The sequence below is a fragment of the Aspergillus saccharolyticus genome (assembly GCF_003184585.1).
Source record: "Aspergillus saccharolyticus JOP 1030-1 unplaced genomic scaffold BP01scaffold_38, whole genome shotgun sequence".
NCBI lineage: Eukaryota > Fungi > Ascomycota > Eurotiomycetes > Eurotiales > Aspergillaceae > Aspergillus > Aspergillus saccharolyticus.
The window spans coordinates 109,509-128,566 of record NW_020290648.1 but is presented as its reverse complement, the minus strand read 5'-3'; the positions used below and the strand labels follow the sequence as shown (position 1 = coordinate 128,566).

Sequence of the window (19,058 nt, the reverse complement as noted above, 5' to 3'; positions counted from 1 at the left end):
GGGGAAGGGATGGGATGACTGAATGGCAGGCGGTGACGTCGACTGGAACTGAGGTGGGAGATAAACAAGAGGAGAGGCTGGGAGTGGGATGTGGTAGTTGGTGGGTGGGATCGAACAAGACAGAATACGCCAACAAAACAAAAACGAAGAAGTAGAAAGAACGGAGGGAAAGACGAGGAGGAAAGGAAAAGAGATGCAATGAAAGACAAGGAAAAGAAAAAGAAAACCAGAGAAAAGAAAGAACCTCGTGCCTCTTATTCTCGTTCAGCTGAAGTGGGGGAATGATTGGCATCATTGGGCCGAGCTGATTGATCATCTGGCAACCGATCCTGCCATTGTCTTTGCTTTGCTCCTCCAAGGCTGGCGCTCTCCTGCGAGTGACCACACAGTAGTAGTTACGAGTAGAAATCTCGAATTGTCTATCGCTGCCTGTGTCTAGTCCGCTCATATAGGGCTGATCTATAAGGACTAGAAGGCAAATGGTGAGATAGAGACTTACTGTGACGATTTGATCGCAGGTAAGTCTTGGGGAGGGGTAACTGGTAACCCAATGCCTATACAGTATACACATTACAGTCTGATACAGTAGCCATAATCCATTATGTTGAAACGTCAATTCACAACCCAAGGGAACAACGGGAACAACCGCTGCAGTATCCATGGACCAGCGAAGTAAGGGACCCTGGAGGACCAAAGGACAAAAAAGAGGGGCAACTTGGACTGTACCTGACGGACCCAGTCCAGCCGATGGTGCAAAGAAAGCAGTTAAGGTAAGAGTGAGTTGGTCCTGCCCGAGAGTGGAGTCGACGTGTACGGAGTAGACAACACCCTCATTTCGGTGGATTATGCCTGCACTCTATATGGTTTACACAGTACATATACGTACGTACTGCGTATGTACCTACTGTATCTCTTTTGACTCCCACCAACGATCATTGTCCGATTCAGCATGACCTTTTCCCAGTCTTATCTAATAAGAATAGATAAGTTGACTAAGGAAATCACAGTCGCTCTCAGCCACCTGACCAGACGCCCTCCGCTTGGGTCACTGAGCCACACTGAGTCGGACTTTGCTCTTAGCTTTTGCGCACAGGTGCGATCTCCAGCCCAGGCTATACTGTACATACTGTACTCCGTACTGTAGCCATCGATTTCCGCCCCCAACCCTCAACCACAGCCTCATTTACCAGTAAAGCTCCCTACTCATGCGAATCCCTTACAGCTCGAAGGGAACCCAATCTTCCAATGCGACTGATCCAAGTCATCTAGAACACATATCAACAAACCCTACCAGACTTCGGTTGGGACTACGTATCCTCGACCCCATGGCCACCGCCACCCTGATTGCGACATGCCACCAATGAGCGCTACGGGTCTCGGATACCTCCGGGGGGGCGTGTTGCGCTGCCTGATCTTACAGCCCTTTATCGTCTGGTATTTGTCTGGCATCTATCCATCCCCGACATCATGAAGATCATTCCAAGTAGAATAGTATCAATCTTAAAACTACACCTGATGGCGATGTTCGTCTTGCAGCCCAAACTTCACACAGGTGTTGATCGACAATATTCGGAATGACAACCTTGGAGCCCGCCGCAATCTCGGGATTCAAAGCTTACTACTTTTCTCGAAGAACAAGTGGCTGAACAACGTCATCACAATGTACGGAGTATAGCTTGATTCTCATGTCATTCTGTAGTACCCAGTGAAACATTTGCTATATACGTAGGGTCTTGCGAGCGAAGAAAGGCAATTGTGGAAAGTTCCTGCCGAGCTGCACAGTCGAAACACAAAAAATAAATCGGCTTTTCGCATTATCATCATCATCAAAACGGTTTTCCCTTTGCCCCGATTAAATCCTCAACAGTCATTACATCCACCATTCGTGTTACATCCATCTGACTGACGTATAGCGTCGAGTAACGTATTTCGAGCGTCGTTTATTCATACCACCACTAATAGCAGAAGACAAAGTCGTCAGCGAAAAGCCCGAGGTCACGACCAAAATCGGTCAACTTACAGCCCAGCATGCAGTAGGATAATTCTCCTGCCCGCAATGTATGTGACTGGCGTCCTATGATGAAGGAACTTCTCTTAGTACTTCTGCTTCAGAGCAAGGAGCAGAGCGTGTGCACGTACACCTTGTGCCGTACTTAGACAATTCGAGTCAGATTGACAGTCACCGTCGCTATGGCACTATCCATTGATAATTAGCGTAGAATCTCATGTAGTGAGAAATAAACGTACAGTCCCGACGGAACCACAACCGTGCCATTGGTAAACGGAAGCATTCTGCGAAGTGACAGCTGTCTCTGGGAAGGGAGCAGCGAGGGTAGTAACAGTTCCCAGACTTAAGGCAGCAGTAACGTAGAGAAAGAGCTGCATGGTGCTTGTCGACAATCAACTGATTGACTATGCTGATAATAAACGATGAGAGTTCAGGCAATATTGGTGACTCGTGACGGAAGAATATGTCTTGCTGCAGTAGCTATCCTCTCAGAGTCGAACGAAGAGTCGGAGATATTTATACCTCTTCTTCCTCAACCTCAGGCGGACCGGACTGCTAATCACTGCAGCCATATGCCCTGCCTGCTAGACTATCTCGGCCTTGACCAGCTGAAACCCAACAAATAGACGGCCAGATGCTATTCTTGTTCGAGGCTGAGATCAGTCTATGTCAGTCGATCCGCGGAGGAATGAGGACCCTCCTTCTCTCTATCATGCAGGATGCAAGGAATTCCCGCGGGTGGCTGGGTCAGGATGTCGTGTTGTTGGATCGCGGAGAAGGGAAATGATTTGCACGTCAGTTTCTTTTTCTGTTCTCTTTGCCCCGCAGCTGCAGGATTATCCAGATCATAAAGGGGCCCTTCCCTACAGCAGAATCTTATGTTGACGGCAAAAGCTCTTTAGAGGTCAGGGTCCCACGGCTTCGTATTCTGGGGGTAGATGTGCACCAGGGTTAGCATAAGTGAACGCCATGTGCTGTATGTACGTACGTACTATGCTCTAATCAGAAAAGTGAAACTTCGATGGGTGTCATCATCGAGACAGGTGTCGCAGAGCATCCCACATACACATAATATCAGCCCTGAGGAGTGTAACTTCGAGGCTAAGTGAGAGAAGCCATGATGATGATTGTGGTTGCGAAATGCTCTCGCAATCGTGCAATTTTTAGACATACGACATCAAATTCGCTGTTGAGATCCTTCCAGGCTTGAGGCCAAGATAATGTAGTAAGAGGTCAATCCTAACGCTATCGCTCGATTGTGGATTTCTTTGGCTCTTTCGCTCGCTAGGCCATGAACAGCAAAGACAGCTCGTGTTACCCTCGCTTTGTGAATGTAATCTTGTACCACCTTGGGATCCGGGACTCGTCCCTGAACGGAAAAAGAGTGAGCTTATGCCGGTTGGGATCTTGTAGCAAGAGCAAAGATCTGACTTGGATGAAGCGGATGTTGCGGGTAAAAGGTTAGATTGCTGCCCTCGGCTTGTAGAGGTAAACGTGCAAGAGAGCTCCAGCAGTGTTCCGTGTGTACAGAAGAAAGAAGCAGGTCGTCTTTGCTCGAAGTCAAGCAAGAGTGACCAGTCAAGCACTTATCATGCTCTACTCAGGCAGACAATCTGATCACCTCATCAAAAGCGACACAAATGAGCATCGGTCAGCGTTATGTATGATCGGGGACAGGTCGAGCACTCGACTGCCAATCAGCAGACGGCCGGCTGGTGCTTTTGACTGACGCATACAGCAAGACGCAACTGATAACGAGAGAGACCTGGGATTGACAGATGCTCTTTGTCATCCGGCTTGCTACGAGGTATAACCATGTTCGTCCTTGATGCACAGAACGAGTGTCACATACCCGGTGTGTACTGTGTATGTGTGCCCTCAAAACATCTAAAACGATTCTTACCACCGGTGGCCTGACAGAACCACCGTATGGTACAATCAAGCTCCAACATGTGTATCCTTGACACTTAATCCGCCGTCTTATCCCGATATACTATGTTTAGAAGAGCTTACGAAGCGACAAAGACAAGGATACCTAGTATTCACACCGATAAGCTATGATGATCGACAGATGGCAACTTGAGCAACAACGCCCTGAGGTGCTCACCACTACCTGTCTCGACTGGCAGGTTGATCAGCAAGCAAGCCCCCTCCGTGTGAAATTTTAGTCGTGGCTGCTTCCATCCATTCGATCTCCCCATGCTCCTTCTCAGATATGCACGTTCTGAGACATGCACAACGCAGTATCACAGCAAGGACGAGGTTTTCCGCTCCAGCCGCGTCCTTGGTACTCCGCGCCTGTATTGTGACTCGAGATGATCTTTAGCAGGGAAGAAGACTACCCCACTAGTGACCCCAACTCGATTATTTCAACCCCTCTGGGCCAGCTCAGGAGCTGGATCTCTGGACCTTTCAGGTAAGGCTTTTTCTACCAGAAGTCTTCTCCAAGAAACCCCATCCTTTCCCATAGAGAATGAACATCAACTCTCTCACGCGAACGAAGCTTCTGAAAACGACTATAATAATTAGACAAAATAATATCCACAAGAAGGAAAGACCAGTAGACCCAATGCTATTCTCATTAAGTAAAGACAACCAAGCAGCTCACGCTCGGCCGGCTTTGAGAATCTGCTCCAAGTTTTCCCGACTGTTCTTATGCGTCATCTCCAGGTAATGCAGCTTCTTCTCCAGTCCCGTAATCTCGGTTTTGAGCTCGTTGCTCTCGCTGGATATGCGCTTATCGATGGTGGGGATGGGAACTGCGACGAACCTGTTTGACATCGGAAGTTGTAGTTAGCAACCGTGTTTGATAAGAGGAAAGTGATATCGAGGACAGCCGCAGAACACCGAGAGGAAATTGCAGGTAAAAACTATCTTCAAAGCCCGAACGCTCAAGGCCCCTGTAGGTAGAAACACAGCTCAAATAGCAAAGAGAAACCCTTACATCTTTCCAACACCTTCATATACGCGCGTTTCCTTAGGTAGCTCGCCGATTTCCTTCGATGTGAGCTCGAGCATGCGGATGTCACGTTGTTTGGTTGTGATCTGAGCCTTGGTGATGCCCAGTTGTTGTTGGGAGCTAATGGCTTGGGCTTCAATTTCTTGCAGAATCTGTCGACATGTTAGATTATGCTCGTTTTGAAGGCCGGAGTTCTGGGAGAGAGGCTTAAGTCTGACCTTCTGCAGAGCTTCGTTAGGGATGGACATTTTGGTGGTCGGTAACGGGGTTGAGGGGTCGGAGGAGAGAGGGGTAGTGCGGTTTGGGTAAATGTTCGCTGCTTCAAGAAGTGTGCTGGGCGTATTATGAGTGAGAATCGATTGTCTTGGTTGATTGGGTGAGTAGCGTTACGTAGGAAGGGTCGACGCTTCAAAGGTCGAATATTGGGGCTGGCTCGTGATAGTACTCCTCGTCCCTCCGTAAATGGCTGGTTATGGGTCTCCAAACTAGAGCTGTTGCGGACGCGACTGGGGATGAACGCATGAATGCAGCTCCGCTTCGATTGGTTGCGGTCTCAGGCGGTGAAGGATGGTCGCTTTTTTAGGATATGTAATAGGGCTTAGGGCTAGAAGTTCGGAGTAGATCTATCACCTCCTACTACATGAAAAGATCTGTTGCTCAAAGGATGTGCTCAACTGGGTTCCTACAAGACTTAGGAACCAAGCTAGTACATAATTGAGGCTCGCATTTGGTTGTAATTCGCCTGGGTGATCGGCTCATACTTGGCCGCTTCCTCATCGCCCATGCACGACGGAATACACTCAATGACCGAGTCAGGGTCTGGAGCCATGAAGTATGGAATGGAAAAGCGCTCGCGCGTCAGACGATTGCTACCCTCAAAACGGTCATATAGGTCTGGAAGTCCGACGCGGTGGTTGGTAGACCGAAGCCGGTCTGTAGAGGTTAGCAATCACCACAAGTCACAAGAAGAAACAGATATCAACCATTACTCCACCGTTGCAGGAGGTCTCCGACGTTCATGACGATCGAATTCTTGACAGGTGCAGCAGGAACAAAGTGACTTGGCCGGGAGACGTCTTCCACCTCCAGCCCGCCGCAATCATCCTGGAAAAGCATCGTGATCGAGCTCCAATCGGTGTGTGCAGGGCATCGAGCCACCCGTTCTTTCTCAAGATCATCCGCTGGAACTGGCAGATAGTGTAGAAGCCGCAGCTGGTTGTTGTGGCCAGAATGCTTCTTGGCCAAGTGATCTTCATCATCCAGGTTCAAGCCAAGGGCAAGAGCGCGGAGAATTTCGACGCCGACTTTGTTACACTCCCAGTAGAATTGATTCATGAAGCTGCGGAAGCCCATTAACGCTTCTCCGGGTATCCACTGATTAGGCTGGGCACGATTTTCTTCGCTGCCGATATCGTAGATTTCCTACCAGAATCCGGCATCGTCAATGCCATGTTTTCATGACGCCCGCGCGCCAGAACCATGAAAATTCCGAGCGATTGATCATCGGACACACCTTGGCATCAGGTATCTCTCTCAGCCTCTTCCGGGTGTCCTCATTGTCCCCTGTGCTGATGGTCTGGGAGACTTTCTCCAAGCCCGGCCAGGAATACCCCCTATGCACTGCCCAGCCATCAGGATGAGGTGCCTGCATTTTAGTGTCCTCCGAGAGCCTGAAGAAGCGTCTCACCCAGTCGAATGCCTGGTCAAGGATATTTTCGGACAGAGAGTGATTGATGATGTAAACGAAACCTACACGCTGACAGGCTTGCACAAGTTCTTGTGCGACCCGTCGGCGGGCGGCCTTGTCTTCCGTATTGGACCATGCTTCGAAGTCGACAATGGGGATTGCCATCTGTGTGGTTTTGCTAGTGGAAGACATCTCGATCTCAGCAGGTAATATGTTCTCTGCTAATTAGCAGTGCTGGCGTTTCTACGAATGTAGCAAGGTGAGTGAGCATGTGAGATTCAAAGTGACAGGCACAAGTGGTCGAGGCAGGTGTAAGATGGTGATTTCTTTTTGGATTTCTCCCCACTTATGAATCAGCACGAGCGTCTCCAATCAAATGCCAGGTCATGGTACTCGACGTGTCCTTGTACGAATACAATTCGGGACTCGGCATATCGCACGGTGATACAAGCAGACAAATGAGTCTGGTGTAATTGAGCATAGCAGGCAGCATACATTTACCGACAGCCTTGTTAGCTGATGTGAAAGTGTCATGTGGAATTCGAAGGGGACGATAGTTAAGGACTGCGGAAATGACATCACCAGGATGCCTATCGTTCAATAATAGTGATACTAATGGAAAATGGAGCAGACTTTATCCACCGTCGAGCGCAGGGCGCAGGAGGGGCTACCGGCGGACACCCGGGCTCCATACTAGCACGGGGCGGCAGGAGACCCGAGGTGGGAAGCCATTGCGGGCGCCTGTCCGTTGCTGTGGCAGGGGATTGCAGTGGAGACGGCGCTGCCTGAAGTTCTGAAGCGGCCGAGAGATGCGGCGCCAGCTCTCATCACCCACCTTGATCCGCCGCAGACTTGATCGCTCCAATTCATAGGTTGGATGAAAAAAGATTCCCTTACAGTCACTCTGTGAGTGTTTTTCACAACCTTAGCTTGGTTTCATGACATGCTCTGAGAACAATCCAACACACCAATTGCTAACCACCACTTATCTAACTATAGATTGCCGCGGCCGCTTCAAGTACTTTGTTGATTGCCGTGCAACCAGCGCATCACATCACAGTTCCGAAGTACCTCCGCATCACAATCAGACAAACGAAACATAGCGTGAAAAAGACCTCACAAAGGTCAATCTACACTACACAACCAATTTCTGAACCTGTTGGCGGGCGCGCGACAGCCCTAGCCCTCAAGAATGAAGCTTCTCGGGTGGATCTCGGTCGCATTCTTCGCCTCGACAGCTTTATCACTAGATACGGCGGCCCCCTCTGTCGAGACCTTGCCATTTTCGCAGCCCAATGTTGCAGAGTCTCGAAGGAGAGCATTCGAGGTGTTACAAATCTTGAGGAAGCGGGACGACAACTGCCCCTCCGGATATGACGCTTGTTCCAAGCTGGGCCATTCCGATCTCTGCTGCAAGGACAATACAATCTGTACTCGTGATGATGCCAACAATATTGCGTGTTGCCCGACCGGAGCCAGCTGCACGGGAACGCTTTCTGCAACCGGGACCGGAGTAGTCGTGGTCGGAGATTCTACCAGCAGCTTCCGATTCCCTCAGACAGCGAGCGCTACGCAAACTACCGCCGGACCGACCAGTGTCACTCTCACGGGCTCAACGCTTGCAGCCGCCTATCCGTTCGTCGTCATTCCGACCTCGTTCGCCAATGCTCAGGCCTGCACATCTTATTATTCTCTATGTCAGAGCGAATATACCGGCTGTTTATCACAGCTCGGGGGAGGATATGCAGTGACAGTCGCCGTAGATGGCGGATCAGGAACGACTCGCGCAGGCGCTTCGGCGGCTATATCGACATGTTCTAGCCTCAGTCTGGAGGCATGTCACGGTCTGAGTCTTGGATACTGCACGGCTTATAGCACCGGAGTCTACGAAAACGGTGCGACAGGACCCAGACGCACTTCCAGCCTCGAGGACATTTTCTTTGGCATCTTCATTGGAGTGGCCGGAATGTTTATTTGAGATTTTTCCTACGTGGGTGCATCTTCAGGTTGAAGGGTTTATATGTTTGCCGGTGATCTATAAATGAATTATTTGAGGCATGAATGGGATTGCAGCTCATGGGCATGCTAGGGCTTGCGGCAGCTCAGGCCTCCGACATCCAAATATGTGCTGGGTCCTCGATCGAATCGGGGTTATGAAACGATTTCATGATGATAGTTTATGCTTGAAGGCCTAAAGGCTACGTGACTATTGATTTATGCGGACGATTTTGTATATAAGAATGACAATGAGGTAGCATTGATGCACAAGATGAAGAGCTACACCATCTCATAGAAGAATTATAGCCCCCAGCACGAGTCTACTTCCGACCGGATCAAATGACGTGACCTCGACAGTACTCCGTACTCCGTGGGGTTCTGGTTTGATAGGCGCACTCGAAGCCACACACCGCTTCACCAACGCGTTTTTATAAATAGGGCTTCTGGACCGACGACGAGCGAACACTTGACTGGGTCCGTGTATAGACGAATTATAGGTCAGATCGTTGGTCAGATCACTGTGGCTCCTGCATCATCCGTACGCAGAAGTCACTGCCCAAGTAAGGATCTAAATAGGCTCGGACGACGACACGTAAGAAGATGCTGGTCCCATTCGGACCTCCATGCCTGGATACCTGATTTGTGACGGTGTGGTCGAGACATGCAGTCAGTACCTGACAGAACTTCACCCGGGATCGAATCAGGGAAGACCATGGACTGACCGACTCTTAGTTTCGTGACTTTCGTCACGGGAAAAATGCTCTTGAAGGTGGAGCCCAGACATTGTCCAGCAGGCTAAACTCATTAGTCTGCGTATAATTCTTGCCCGGCAAAATGGTGACTAGTGACTGGCGCAGAGGATGATGACGCTGTCAGGAACCCCAAGCGAAGAGCGGCGGGGTTGGTGTAGACTGGATGTCAACACTCAACAGTAACAGGTTACTACTCCGTGCGCCGCACCGAGGGGCAACATGTGGGTTTTCCCAGCCTCCTCAATTTCCAATTTTAAATCTACCAAGCGTAAGATCAGTTGTTTACTCTCATGACTCCTTTACTCCGGGGTCACAGTGATTGGTGGCTGCTGTCGCAGGAAATTGCGGTGGTTGGGGAGACGACGGGACAGATGGAGGCTGGGGATCAAAAAGACAGGAAGGGAAGACGTCGGAATCTTGACTGCATGAACAGCTCTTCCTCACTCTTACACACACTCGCTCCTGGCCTAGTCCGATTCACTTTCCCCCTCTTTCTGACTTTCAGGTCATTCTTGCTTCCCCGGAAACATTCTTTTCTTTCTTGATTTCTGGCACACCATTATCGGTCTCGCGTTCCAATCTATTGCTTGGCCCTTGTTTATTGTATATGATTTTGTCACTTGTATGAAGCCCGTTTACTATCCAAACGGGCCCGTCGACGTGGGTGCTGTGATAACATTGAATCTGGACGCTTAGAGCGATCGGAATCCAGAGGGCATTCCAAAGCCCCAGTATACGCCTCCTCGTGGCTGTCATCGCTAATCTGACGTTCTCTCTTCGCCATGCATGTGTCCCGCATACTGCAGTCGGCCATTTCTATACTTCCTCTACTAAACCTTCAGCTCACGACAGCGATCTCGCCGGCCACTGCACCTGCGACTGCAACCGCAACCGCAACCCCAACACCGACCGCAGTCGCAACAATCCTGGAACTTGAAGAGCCTGAGTATCTTAACGGCACGGTCCTAGAAAAGCGCTGTGCGAATCCCTGCGGCTACTACAGCCAGCTCTGCTGCAGCTCGAGCGAATCATGTAGTACCAATAGCAATGGCCAAGCCGAGTGTGTGAGCGGTGATAGCAGCGGCAGCTGGGCGTACTTTACCACGACCTATGTCCGCACCGAGACGGAGACCGCTACATTCACTTCCACCTGGAGCAGCTACATCGCGGCAACGACATCCAGCTGCGATGCCAGCGTTGGCGAGACGATCTGTGGCGACAACTGTTGCGGTCCTGCCTATGTCTGCTACGACAATCAGTGTATCCTAGGAAGTACATCTATTTGGGCGACGAACACTTCGCCTGCCACTCCGGCTGTCCGAGGCACAAGCTTATCGACTGCTACGCACACGGCCTCAATAACGACCACCGAAGGCTTTATTGCTCCGGTAAATACAGCCGGCTCGGCGGTGATTGGTGTGAAGGCTGAAAGCAGCGGTCTCAGTGGAGGAGCGATCGCAGGAATTGTCATCGGAACAATTGCCGGTGTGATTCTGTTGTTGCTACTATGTGCTTGCCTGTGCTGCCGCGGTATCCTGGACTCTCTTATTGCCTGTCTCGGTTGTGGTCGTAGAAGAAGAAAAGAGACTACTTACGTCGAAGAGCGTTACCACCGTCATTCCCATGGGGCTGTTCGGCCTGAAGGACGCACCTGGTTCGGGAGCCGACCTGCAGCTGCAACGTCGACCGCAGGCGAGAAAAAGAAATCCTCTTGGAGTGGTCTGGCCACCGTCGGAATTATCCTGGGTGCGCTTGCGCTGTGCCTGGGACTGAAAAGAAGCAAAGACCACCGTGACGACGACGAAAAGACGGATTACACGTATCCAAGCAGTTACTACTACTACTCTGATTATTATACCAACGATGGTAAGTACCACGCCTGTTCTTGGGCGAATAGTGACAAGTGACCTTACTAACTATTGCGTTGTAGGCAGCGAAATCACTGATGACCGAAGAACGCGAGAAACAAGACGCTCCCGGCGGTCTCGTACGCGCTCACGAAGATGATGAATGACGGAACGACCCCAACGATGTTTGAAACGAATGACTGATTACAATGAACCCCCTTTCTTTTTATTATCCCATGCTGTCTGCATGAAGCGGCGCTCTATAGGGTTCATGGTGTATGTATTATGATGTTTTTTTTGATCTGATGTATGATGATGCGTTATGTTTTCACGGATTTTCACAATTTTGCGCGAACTCCTGCGATGTGCTAAGTTTTCGGAGGATCCGATATTCAACCGGCCTCATTACACGAGCCCTGGGAAGCCAGATGTAAATATGAAATGTTGAAATGAATGAGATAACCTGGAGAAGGGCTGTATTGAAGAAGGTTGATAAGAAGTAGATCCAGAGGAAGTCGATCTTTCGTGGCTGCAATTGTACAGGCAGAGAACTACCAGCTCCTTTGCAACTGACAGCATGCATTTGCTACATAACGGCATCCTACGCGATGCCCTCGGTGTTTTCCATATGGGCTAGAAACTGATCATGCACCTGCCGGATCAACTCGTGCGCACATTTTTTGCGGTGTAACCTGCAAGGCGCCTATCAACGGTCCGAGCCCAGGCATGGAAGAAGATGACATGGATTGATCTCAAGTGCTTCGAAACTGGAATCAAGAAAAAGCAAAGAATCTATCACATTGTCCGAGAAACAGGGACTATCATTGACTTGTTCCAGATCTAGAAGTCGGAGTTGTTCCAAGACCAGGGTCCAGGCGAAACTCCGAAGGACGGTTACTTATTACTCCTCAGTAGTTAATTGTAGTAAGCACGGCACAAACTGCCTGGGCGGAACCAGCGCCTCCCCGCCTCCCGTAGTTCCAAGTCCCAACTCCATTCCAATTCATTCATTCATCAATTCCACGCTCCGTTCTCCCCTCTCGAACTCCAACTTCCTCCCCGGCGATCTGAGACAACTCTGTTCCACAACCACTTTCAGTGTACATAGCCTACATCAATGAGTACCATCTTGAGCCTGGCTTCTTGACACACTGAACTATTGCTCCTCGAAATTCCTTGTCTCAGACCGGTTTTTATCCGCCCAGGGCCGTCCCCCAAGTCTTCTCTCCTGAGGATTACGAGTCCCCGTTGTGCTCCGAGTCTTACGCCAACCCCGTCATGCTCCAAACGCAGACACAACACGTTTTCTCTCACCAGCATCAGTACCCGCAGGCTGATCCCTCGTGGCTGCAACACCAACAGCAGCAGCATCACCAAGCCCACCCGCACCAGGCTCAGCAACAGCATTCTTCGTTGGTCGCCCAACAGCATGCCCAAGTTCAGGCGGCGGCGGCCGCCGCCGCTGCCGCTCAACAACAACACTATACCCGTATTGCGATGGCAGGAAATGCCGGTGCTGGTAACTCTTCTCAGGGAGCCGGTGCTGTAGGGTTAGGCGGGGATGGTACTTTGTCGGGTGCGGTATCGGTGATGGATGGCGGGATCAGCGATGAGAACCGCAAGGTCTTCATCTGGGTAGCAGAGCTTCTCGACCCGAACCGCAGAGAGGCAGCTCTCATGGAGCTCAGCAAGAAAAGAGAACAGGTTCCGGAACTTGCGCTAGTGATTTGGCATTCCTTCGGTATGGTCTCGATGCTGGCCCGCTTGACTTTTCTGAGTGGCAATAACTAACATGGCCCGGACGTCTAGGAGTCATGACTGCGCTACTTCAGGAAATCATTTCTGTATACCCGCTGTTGAATCCTTCACAGCTCACCGCCGCGGCCTCCAATCGAGTTTGCAATGCGCTGGCTCTGCTCCAGTGTGTCGCTTCCCACAACGAAACCCGCACTCTGTTTCTGAATGGTACGTTGTGACCCTTCAGAGATCCCTCCATAATGAAACGTAACGTATCTAACATCCAACCCTCCTCCGCCGCACAGCGCACATCCCTCTTTTCCTATACCCTTTTCTCAACACGACGTCCAAATCGCGCCCTTTCGAGTACCTCCGCCTCACGTCGCTCGGAGTGATCGGAGCCTTGGTCAAGAATGACTCTTCCGACGTGATCAACTTCCTTCTCACCACTGAGATAATTCCTCTCTGCCTTCGCATCATGGAGACCGGCTCCGAGCTGAGCAAGACGGTCGCTATTTTCATCGTGCAAAAAATTCTGCTCGATGATATCGGCCTGGCGTATATCTGCGCGACCTACGAAAGATTCTACGCCGTGGGAACCGTCTTGAGTAATATGGTGACTCAGCTTGTGGAGCAACAGACTGTTCGGCTTCTCAAACATGTCGTACGCTGTTTCCTTCGGTAAGCTTATTCCCCGTCGTACATCGCCCCGCATGAGCCACACGTGCTGATGGTAGAACAGCCTGAGCGACAACAGCAGAGCGCGGGAAGCTCTGCGACAGTGTCTTCCCGAACCTTTGCGGGATGCGACGTTCTCCTCGGTCCTCCGCGACGATGCTGCCACCAAACGTTGCCTTGCGCAGCTCCTCATCAACCTTTCGGATAATGTCTCCGATGGCGCACCGGGTGTTGCCATGTAAAAATTCTCAAAAGCATCTTTTCCTCTTTTGATTTATTGCTTGGTATATTTGAGAACCTTACGACATGCATGGGACCGGCTCAAGGCGAAACATGGATTACAAGGCGCAAACTACGTGGGATGGCAATGCATTAACGAGATGAAGATCTAACAGAGATAAGAAAAAAAAGGTATAGTAAGGGCTTGGAGAGAAAAGCGATCAGGGGAGAGGAAACATATTTCAAGGTCGCGACCACCGCCTGCGCTTGGGGGTTTCTATGTCCATTTTTATCAGAGGGTTTGTTGTTTCTTTTCGCATTGCCTGGCCTGTTCTGTTCCAGGCCTGCCGTGATTTCATTACATCTTCATTCTTCCCCATGTTTTCTTTTATCTTGCCCCTCGTGTTGAACACTTTTCCATTCCGGTCACAATGGTTTGGCTGTGCGGTGGCGTGGATACGGATGGCGCTATCTGTCGTTGTGCATTTTGCTTGTCCTCTATGATCCCCTTTCCACATCCTCCATCTGAGTGAGATAGACCCTCTTTGAGCGAGATACCAAGATTTATTTGTTGCTTCTGCTGTCTTCTTCCTTTTTTATCTTATCTTATTGTTGTGTTAGCTGGTCTTGATTCGGTCTGCTGCTTGAAAACTCCCAGTTGCTTATGAGTAGGACTTGCTTGCTGATCGCTGCCTTTCTTCCCCTTTCAATTTCTTGTCTTGTCTTGTCATTTGACTGCATACTGCCCCTACTCTTATCCTTAGTTAATATCAAATCAGTTAGTCTATTGAAAAATGTGCAGTCTACAAACGAAATCTGTGAAGTGCCAGGAGGCCAGACGGTTCAAACCATTGATGATAACCACGTGACCTGGCCGTGGGGTCTCGACGCGCCCGCCGGGGCTGAAGCAAGCCCAGCAGTAGAGCTCATTCACCACTTTCTGCCCAGCCCGAAACACAAGCCCGCCCTGGCAAAACGATCGATTGATTTCCTGTCTACTTTTGACCCTGCTAACTACTTACTTACCATCCCGTCGATCACGCCCTTGCCACACCCTCCGCTTGTTACATTGAACCACCTTCTGTGCAAATCGCTCGTGTCATCTCCCCACGTATCATCAACTAGTCAGGAACCTGATTGCAAAAGATCCCTTCTCACTGCAGAAGCGGATTCGCCGCTCCCGTCGAAACCTTGTCCTGCGCTGCGGCGCTTTTGATGGTCTTGATCCGCCGTCATGGTATCGCGAAAGCGCGCCCGCTCCGAGGTGGACGCTGCTCCGGAGCAGCAGCCACTTGAGGAACAGGGCCTCCTTCAGAAGCTACGGAACTGCTGGGAGTTTGCGAATGTCATGCAATACATTGCCATTTTCGGCAAAATAATGAAAATTGACGAAGATTTTGGAATCGAGGTATGTGAACCATCCTATGCGGCTGAGATTGCTTCATTTATTTTTTTTCCCTTGCCCCGGGCCTCATAAGCTCTCGATCCCCCCTCGGTCGCGTTTGTCGGTTGCCGAAGGCTGACATTTTGCGCTTCGCGTCGGTTGCTAGGACCTAGAGAATGAGTGTATGAAACCGGAATCGTCAGAAAAGCTGTTGGAAATAGGACTTTGTCTTCTCAAATGGGTGTCGTCGCATCGTGGTCTCACGTACGTCTTCACTGACTACCCCAATCTACTGCGTGTTACCGCTGACACCATTGCCCTCTGGTCTTAGGTTCGACAACTTCGATGAATATACGCGACGCCAGTACAACGCGAAGGCCCCTCATATCACGAACCCTTTTGGATATGACGAGGTGCCCAATAAGTTTTTGGAGTTTGATGTGTTCTTGAAGCTTCGCGTCCTGCACCAATTGTCCATTTGGACTTTTTGGAACCCCGATCGCATTCGGGACAAAATGCCAGAACAGCGCGAGCTGGATCAGACACAATGGGTAGGTGCTCCTGCTGGGATTGATTTGTCAATTGCTTAACCGCTCACCATTCCGGTTCTCTATCTAGCGCATTGAAGAGATAGGCTACGATCGCGATGGACGATACTATTACATTCTGGATGACAATCGACTCTACCGACGCACCGATCCTCCGATTCCACCACCTAAGCCGGCGAAGAGCAAGTCAAGGAGAAAGAGCGCTCGGGCAGTGAGAGCGTCTAAACGGAGAAAGGTGACAGGGGCTGACCCGTTGGAGGAGTCTGAGGAGGAGAATGACAGTGTGAATGGAGACATCTCCGCGGATCCCTTCGCAGCTATGCAGTGGGAATGCATTGCTGTCACGCTGGCGGACTATCGGCAGTTCCTGGACACGATTCAAAAGACTAGGGATCCCGATGAAAAGATTCTCCGAGACCGGATTGTGGAACAGGTTCTTCCCATCATCGAGAAGGAAGAGGAGTCCCATCAGCGACAGAAGGTCAAGCGCGAGAAAGAGCTTGTCAACATGCAGCTGCTTGCGGGCGCTAAGCGGTCCAGTCGACTTGCCGGAAAGGCTGAGAAGGAGAGGCAGGAGCGCGAAGCTGTCGAAGCAGCGCGCAAACGGGAAGTTGAGCTAGCTGCGGCACTTAAGGAGGAAGACAGACTGAAGAAGCTTGAGACCGAGAGACGCACGCGCATTATGACTCGCGAGCAACGTATCAAGGATCGCGAGCGCAAACGAATTCTGCACGAGAACGAATTGCAACGCATAGAGGAGGAGCACAGAAAGGTCGAGAGAGGCGAGAGTAGAGCGTCTGAGAGACATCTCAAGGCTGAAATGGAAAAGTACCGGAAGAACCTTGAAGATCTTTCTCAAGAAGAGCAATGGACGTTCGATTGCTCGGGCTGCGGAGTACACGGCCAAAACTTGGTAAGTTTCTATTCCGTTGCCTTAGCCGCATGTGCTAATCTCTTATAGGATGACGGCTCTCATATTGTCGCATGCGAAAAGTGCAGCGTTTGGCAACACAGCAAATGCCTAGGTATTTCCAAACACGAGGCCGAGCGGGAGGACTTCCATTTCGTCTGTGACGACTGCAAGCGACGCGACGAAGAGGCAAAGAGGCCAAAGATACCGCCGCTGAAGTTTCGCGTCGGTTCCTCAACTTCACCTTCAGGCGCTGCCGACGGCGAGCGAAAGGTCCACGACGTGGAAATGTCTCCCAGTTCGGCTACGAAACACGCTCAGTCCAGTGGCTCGATGCCTTCCGTTGAGTCTCCATCCAAACAACTACCGTCACTATCACGCATGATTCCTCGGACTGCGGATCAACCTCCCTCTTTGCCCTCAGCGTCACCTGAGCGTCGACCCTCGTCTGCGCATGCAGCGCCGCTGAGTTCCCCTCGAGCTCCATTCTCCCCATACAAAGGCATAAATGGATTTACTCCGACGTCCACAGAGCTGCCTCCGAAACTCCCCTCTATGCATTTGCCACCGAATGGCCGTGAGTCTCTCAACGGCGGTATCTTTGGACGACGCCCCTCGTCATCTCATTCTATACAAAGCCCGACTCTTCCGTCTCCTATTCAAAACCGTCCTTCCATGTCACCGACTCAGGGTAATCGTGACGTAGGTCCTCTTGCAGGATTCCCACCCGTGGCTTCGTCGGACCACGGGGCTCCATGGACACCATATGGTCAGCATCAAACGCCACGCCCGAGCACAGGCAACAATGCACAGCTGCCATCCATCAACAATGGTCGTCCATCTTTCATGGCCACACCGACTGGTGGCAGTCGGTCGTCGCCGCCCCAGAGTTCGCATGGAGTGCCCTTCTCCGGCATAAGCCCAACCAAGCAATCGCCGCGGCCCATGACTTCTGGCAGCATCGCTGGCGCTCCTGTACTTCCGCCCATCCAGAAACTTGAGCCAAGCCCAAAGCTGATGGGCAGAAGCTCTCCGGACGCACCAATCCCGCCACCGATCAAGTGTATGACACCGGAGCAGGAGGAACGCAGGCACAGAGAGAATGCCCTGCGACAGGCCCAGTTGAATGGTCAGCAGTCGATCTTGTCGTCGCCTTCCCTCAACCGCATTCCGCCATTGGGACCGCCTGCAGTGGCATCTAAGCCTGGCGTTCCGACCCAGCCTGGTACCAACTAAGGCATTGGCCAATAAATTTTTTTTTTCTTTTTGCCACTCTGTCGCCTGCATTGGACAGAGCGGTTGAAACCAAAGCTCATCTTTGATTTGATGATGAGGTCGGTCCCCTTGACCGCCTGGGTAAAGTTGAGTATGTTTTATTCATCCGGCAGGGGGTAATAGTCGGAAGTGCAAGCCGGCATCATGATCCCTTCCAAAGTAGCAGCAGCAGGGGGTCTGGCCTCTAGAGGCGTGAGTTGGATTCGTCTCATGGGTCTCATTCGACTTATTGTCTGCACATTGGACTACTTTCACACCCCTGTTCTTGCTACTGGACACGTCGTTTACCATACGCCTTTTTTCACCTATCACCCCAAAATTTCTCACACACTAGCCAGGACCATTTCGTCTTGGCCACCATGTCTTAACATACACACATACACCACACACCACACACCACACACCACACACCACATATTTCCATATTGTATTTCACTTGCTTCAACTGGTAGGGATTGGGCTGGGTACGGAACGTTTTTTTGCTCATGTAAACTCGCGCCGCAATTTGTTTTTTTTCTTGTTGTCTAATTTAGGAGAAAGAGGGGAGGAATCAGGCGTTGCAGGCAATCGGAACCACCACAAACAAATCATAGATCAGGAAAAAGGAGGGGAAACATGCACTGGGAACTTATTTTCGGAATGATCATTTACACGCCTCATGCTTGATGTTCGCTGTCTTAGTAGTATCTGCCTACCTACATTCCAAATCAAGCATATTTCTCTCTTAGGTTATAGGTCTTTGTACAGACAGTACACCCCGACCAAAACAAGCTCAGGTTCGAAAACTTTAACGGATACAGATCCTGGGCGGATCGGAATCACGGCTTCTCCCGTTCGATTAGATGTGAAGCTTGACAGGATCGGTTCCGCCAGAGCTTTTCCCAGATCGGACCATACATTTACTGTCCACACGTAGTACGGATTGTTGGCGGGCCGGGATCGATCGATGAGGGATCACTTTCTGCTTACGCCATTTCCCCTGGGACCGGAAGTCAATAGCGTACAGAAATATACGCTAGGCCAAGCGAAGCTGCAGTGCCGGTCTTGCATGACCTA

General features: G+C 50.7%; 6 protein-coding genes across 6 annotated transcripts; 4 read left to right on the top strand and 2 right to left on the bottom strand.

Moving 5' to 3' along the window:
• Nucleotides 1-4,612: 4,612 nt before the first annotated feature.
• BP01DRAFT_304131 (putative prefoldin subunit 1) lies at nt 4,613-5,215 on the bottom strand (the record flags this gene model as incomplete). The annotated part of the gene is made up of 3 exons (XM_025572148.1): nt 4,613-4,778; nt 4,953-5,119; nt 5,186-5,215. 3 exons carry the CDS (start codon nt 5,213-5,215, stop codon nt 4,613-4,615), a joined length of 363 nt encoding a protein of 120 aa, XP_025428086.1.
• A 455-nt stretch (nt 5,216-5,670) lies between these two features.
• BP01DRAFT_303999 (isopenicillin N synthase family dioxygenase) lies at nt 5,671-6,846 on the bottom strand (the record flags this gene model as incomplete). Its single annotated transcript, XM_025572142.1, has 3 exons — nt 5,671-5,900; nt 5,951-6,389; nt 6,481-6,846. The coding sequence occupies 3 exons, from the start codon at nt 6,844-6,846 to the stop codon at nt 5,671-5,673; spliced, it is 1,035 nt and encodes a 344-aa protein (XP_025428085.1).
• A 1,000-nt stretch (nt 6,847-7,846) lies between these two features.
• Nucleotides 7,847-8,632, top strand: BP01DRAFT_304018 (uncharacterized protein; the record flags this gene model as incomplete). The annotated part of the gene is made up of 1 exon (XM_025572143.1): nt 7,847-8,632. The coding sequence occupies one exon, from the start codon at nt 7,847-7,849 to the stop codon at nt 8,630-8,632; it is 786 nt and encodes a 261-aa protein (XP_025428084.1).
• Nucleotides 8,633-9,842: 1,210 nt separating this feature from the next.
• On the top strand, nt 9,843-11,722 carry BP01DRAFT_359719 (uncharacterized protein). Its single transcript, XM_025575751.1, has 2 exons — nt 9,843-11,270; nt 11,335-11,722. Exons 1-2 carry the CDS (start codon nt 10,187-10,189, stop codon nt 11,409-11,411), a joined length of 1,161 nt encoding a protein of 386 aa, XP_025428083.1. The 5' UTR covers nt 9,843-10,186; the 3' UTR covers nt 11,412-11,722.
• Nucleotides 11,723-12,444: 722 nt separating this feature from the next.
• Nucleotides 12,445-14,018, top strand: BP01DRAFT_141382 (Rcd1-like cell differentiation family protein). Its single transcript, XM_025570554.1, has 4 exons — nt 12,445-12,992; nt 13,061-13,216; nt 13,294-13,669; nt 13,731-14,018. Exons 1-4 carry the CDS (start codon nt 12,530-12,532, stop codon nt 13,906-13,908), a joined length of 1,173 nt encoding a protein of 390 aa, XP_025428082.1. The 5' UTR covers nt 12,445-12,529; the 3' UTR covers nt 13,909-14,018.
• A 1,021-nt stretch (nt 14,019-15,039) lies between these two features.
• BP01DRAFT_141264 (putative PHD finger domain protein) lies at nt 15,040-18,055 on the top strand. The gene is made up of 5 exons (XM_025570553.1): nt 15,040-15,293; nt 15,436-15,533; nt 15,601-15,820; nt 15,888-16,730; nt 16,779-18,055. The coding sequence occupies exons 1-5, from the start codon at nt 15,120-15,122 to the stop codon at nt 17,961-17,963; spliced, it is 2,520 nt and encodes an 839-aa protein (XP_025428081.1). The 5' UTR covers nt 15,040-15,119; the 3' UTR covers nt 17,964-18,055.
• The last annotated feature ends 1,003 nt before the right edge of the window (nt 18,056-19,058 follow it).

What these genes read in the sequence shown, in the direction of transcription:
- BP01DRAFT_359719 (XM_025575751.1), top strand. Translation starts at nt 10,187, where the DNA reads ATGCATGTGTCCCGCATACTGCAGTCGGCCATTTCTATACTTCCTCTA. An exon ending in TGATTATTATACCAACGATG is followed by an intron (nt 11,271 to 11,334) that starts GTAAGTACCACG and finishes ATTGCGTTGTAG; the next exon opens with GCAGCGAAATCACTGATGAC.
- BP01DRAFT_141382 (XM_025570554.1), top strand. Translation starts at nt 12,530, where the DNA reads ATGCTCCAAACGCAGACACAACACGTTTTCTCTCACCAGCATCAGTAC. An exon ending in AGTGATTTGGCATTCCTTCG is followed by an intron (nt 12,993 to 13,060) that starts GTATGGTCTCGA and finishes CCGGACGTCTAG; the next exon opens with GAGTCATGACTGCGCTACTT. An exon ending in GTCGTACGCTGTTTCCTTCG is followed by an intron (nt 13,670 to 13,730) that starts GTAAGCTTATTC and finishes ATGGTAGAACAG; the next exon opens with CCTGAGCGACAACAGCAGAG.
- BP01DRAFT_141264 (XM_025570553.1), top strand. Translation starts at nt 15,120, where the DNA reads ATGGTATCGCGAAAGCGCGCCCGCTCCGAGGTGGACGCTGCTCCGGAG. An exon ending in ACGAAGATTTTGGAATCGAG is followed by an intron (nt 15,294 to 15,435) that starts GTATGTGAACCA and finishes GTCGGTTGCTAG; the next exon opens with GACCTAGAGAATGAGTGTAT. An exon ending in AGCTGGATCAGACACAATGG is followed by an intron (nt 15,821 to 15,887) that starts GTAGGTGCTCCT and finishes TTCTCTATCTAG; the next exon opens with CGCATTGAAGAGATAGGCTA.